Genomic DNA, 3,321 nt, shown 5'->3' on the forward strand with positions numbered 1-3,321 from the left:
GTAAACAAAAAATCTGCCTTAAAGCTTGAACGAAAAGTGAAGCGATTTTTATTCTTGTTATCGGCGTGCAGATATTGTGATGTGTATCAAATGAAGATAAAACAAATTGATATTTTGAATATTGGCCTTAATGTGCACCTACAATTCCATTATCTGACATGAAGCTTGTATTGTAAGTACTTTGTTCAACAGCTCTTGGTCTATAATGGTGACGAAATATTATGAAATATTGCGAAATCATATGACAAATAACAAAACATGTAAAATATGTGCGGATTCAATTTAAATTGTATTTTATTTTATTTCAAATTTATTTTTTTTATTTTTTTTTTATTTTTTTCACTGTTTCGACATCAAAACAAGAATGAATATGACGGAGTGAATTTGAGCGCGAACAAATTTGAAATTTTTTCTTTCGCATTCTGCCGTTCTCCAGTAGTGGCGCTCTACTATTTCACACTCCATGTTTTACATAGAAAAATTGACAGAATATTGCCGGGTGAAATCTAGGGTGAAATTATGTAAACAAAACGAAAATGAATATGACGAGAGTACATTGTACAATCGCCAGAAAAGTATCGCCTGACATTTTCATGTATATTTCATCATCTAATCATTAACAGCTCTTTTTTCGGCGATTGTACACTGATTCACCATACTCATTTTTATTGTGCTTATATTTATGTGAAAATGTTAGAAAAAAATTATGGCGAGCGAAGCGAGCCGAAATTCTGAATAAATGTTGTTTAAATATGTTTGTGCTGCTACTGAAAATTGATACTTCAGTGAATAATCTTAACTGCATTTTCTGATATTCACAACTGCATTTTTCAAATTACAACTGCGGCTTAAATTAGGCATTGGTGTCTACATTATGCTGGTAAACGACGGTTTCAAAGTCAACAGAGTTCAATCACTTTTTATAGAAAGATATTTTAGATCAAAACATGTGAAGCTATCTAAGTGTTCACCTCCAATAAATATTAGATTTTAAACTATATTATAGAATTTATGAACTCAGGTTGGTACTGCAAACAGAGACGTGTTTTCATTTGAAAATATTTTATTTACAAAAGTTTTCTTAGAATCTACGTCTAGATCAGAAAAGATAAATTATTCAATGTTTTTCCATTAGAATGTTGGAGTTGCAAACAATATGATCATCTAATCTCAGTGCAAATGAAAAAGTTTTGATTCGGAATGTTTCAACGTTTCCAGTATATCTCAAGTACAAAAAAATGCCAATGAAATCAAGTAAATAAAATAAATATGATAAATGTGAAAATTGCATCGATTATTCTACTAAAATCAATTTCATTTCCACTCTCGCTGCTCTATTCGAATGGCATTTTTATTGCCAATTTTCAGGAGTAATTCAGGTGTGATAATCACTTCATGTAGCTTCAAGTGCGTGGTGAGTTTGAAACGTCTAAAAATATGTGACAGAGCGATTTTCAATGATGTCCATGCATAACGTGTTCCAATACAATTCCGTGCACCAGCGCTAAATGGTATAAACAAATATGGGTGCCAATCGGCGCAATTTTCCGGTAAAAATCGTTCTGGATAAAATTCAAGTGCATTTTCGCCAAAGAACTTGGGGTTTTTATGCATTCGAAGTACATTTAGGAAAATTTGTGAGCCTTTGGGAATGACACCGCCGTTGATCTCGAAATCAGCTGTACATTCACGCCCGATAAACGGTGCGATTGGAAAATATCTCATCGATTCTTTTATAACAAGTTCCAGAAAAGTCATTCGAGAGAGGTGATCATTGGTCACTGGTTCGTTCACGTCATCAAATATCTCACGCATTTCGTCGACAACACGCTCTTGATACTCTTGATGAATGGCTAACATCAACGAAATACCACATAAAATTGTAGCTGAAGTATCCACACTTGCCACGAAAATCGTGTCCATTTCTTCGCAAACATTTTCGTTAGTCCATTTTTGTTCGAGTTCCAATTGCAAACACTTTTGTAAATAGTTTTGATTGTTGTTCTGCTTGGCAATAGCGAGCTCGTCTTCACCGTGCTCCAGTTTTTCGGCTAAATCCATTCTCTTATTTTCCAATGCTGTTCGAACAAACTGGTAAAACGCGTGAAATTTCGACATTTCCATTTTGTAGTCTTGTGTTAATTTATAGATTGGATTCCAAAGCCATACTCGTTGAATGCGTTTCTGAACGTCTTGCATGATGTAAATAATCAAATCATGGATTTCATCACCTCGTCTATTCTGCATGGTCCAATTAACACCGAATGAACCGCACATAATTGTGTCAATTGATGCCCTAAACATGATCTGGTGCATATCAACATTGTTACCAATCTGGCGTTCCATTAAATCGGCCATTTTCTGGAATTTTTCGTTGAAAATCGGCATAAAACTTTTCACCATTTTTGGACCGAGCGTTGGATTCAATGCTCGACGATGCAATTTCCATGTACTCGGCTCTGCTGTTAATAAACCCGTGCGATTGTACAAGAATTCATACGGAAATGCTTTTTTCAAACACTTGTCCGAAGTTAAAATCGCTTGGACATCTTCCGGCCGAGCCACATGAAAGAGACGTATTGGACCAACCCAAGTATATGAAATTTCTTCGGTTTCGGTGACGAACGTTTCGAAAATTTGCTCATTATTTTTCCCAAATAAATCCAAGCCTTTGCCTATTATCGGCCAACCTTTGATATGATAAAATGCTCTAAGCTTAGTGCAATTTAGATACACTTTCCAACACTCAATAATTATTGTAACAAATACTGTTATCAACGAAACGGTGGATAAAATGTCACTTATCATTTTGTTTTTATTCAATAGATTAAATTTTCAATTTCAATTTTTATACCTTCCGATCGCTTTCTTTTTCTCTCAATTTATCTAACGTACTCAACGTAACTAAAAAACCATGTTGTCTTCACACAAAACGAAACACGACTGATTTCCACTGAGCTACACCACAAAAGTGTTGCTATTTTTCTCTCGAAAAGATGTCTTTTTGTTGGTTTTTCTTCTCTCCGAAACCAACACTTCAGCCCAAAATTCATCGTACATCTTTTGTATAAATCCAAGTGCTGCGTTGAATATGAAATGAAAAATATTAATTCAATGTGAGTAAAAAGGCGGTAAATATTGTTTCGGTAGTTTTCGACAAATACCAAATCTTTTTTTTTCTGCTTTAAATTTATAAACAAACATTCATTCAATACACAAATCTTCAGCATCATCAATGTGATTTTTTTTCCTGCTTTCAAATAACAAACGTCGTTGATTTTTGTACGTCGTTGAACATGAGTGCTATTTTTAAATTGAATA

The 3,321-nt window shown here is 34.1% G+C and overlaps 1 protein-coding gene across 1 annotated transcript; it reads right to left on the reverse strand.

Moving 5' to 3' along the window:
- Positions 1–358: 358 nt before the first annotated feature.
- LOC129572897 (cytochrome P450 4V2-like) lies at positions 359–2,926 on the reverse strand. The gene has a single exon (XM_055453010.1). It carries the CDS (start codon positions 2,806–2,808, stop codon positions 1,315–1,317), a length of 1,494 nt encoding a protein of 497 aa, XP_055308985.1. The 5' UTR covers positions 2,809–2,926; the 3' UTR covers positions 359–1,314.
- Positions 2,927–3,321: the final 395 nt, after the last annotated feature.

The sequence above is a fragment of the Sitodiplosis mosellana genome, unplaced genomic scaffold, assembly GCF_009176505.1.
Source record: "Sitodiplosis mosellana isolate CC-2019 unplaced genomic scaffold, AAFC_SMos_1.0 Smas_scaffold_5712, whole genome shotgun sequence".
Taxonomy (NCBI): domain Eukaryota; kingdom Metazoa; phylum Arthropoda; class Insecta; order Diptera; family Cecidomyiidae; genus Sitodiplosis; species Sitodiplosis mosellana.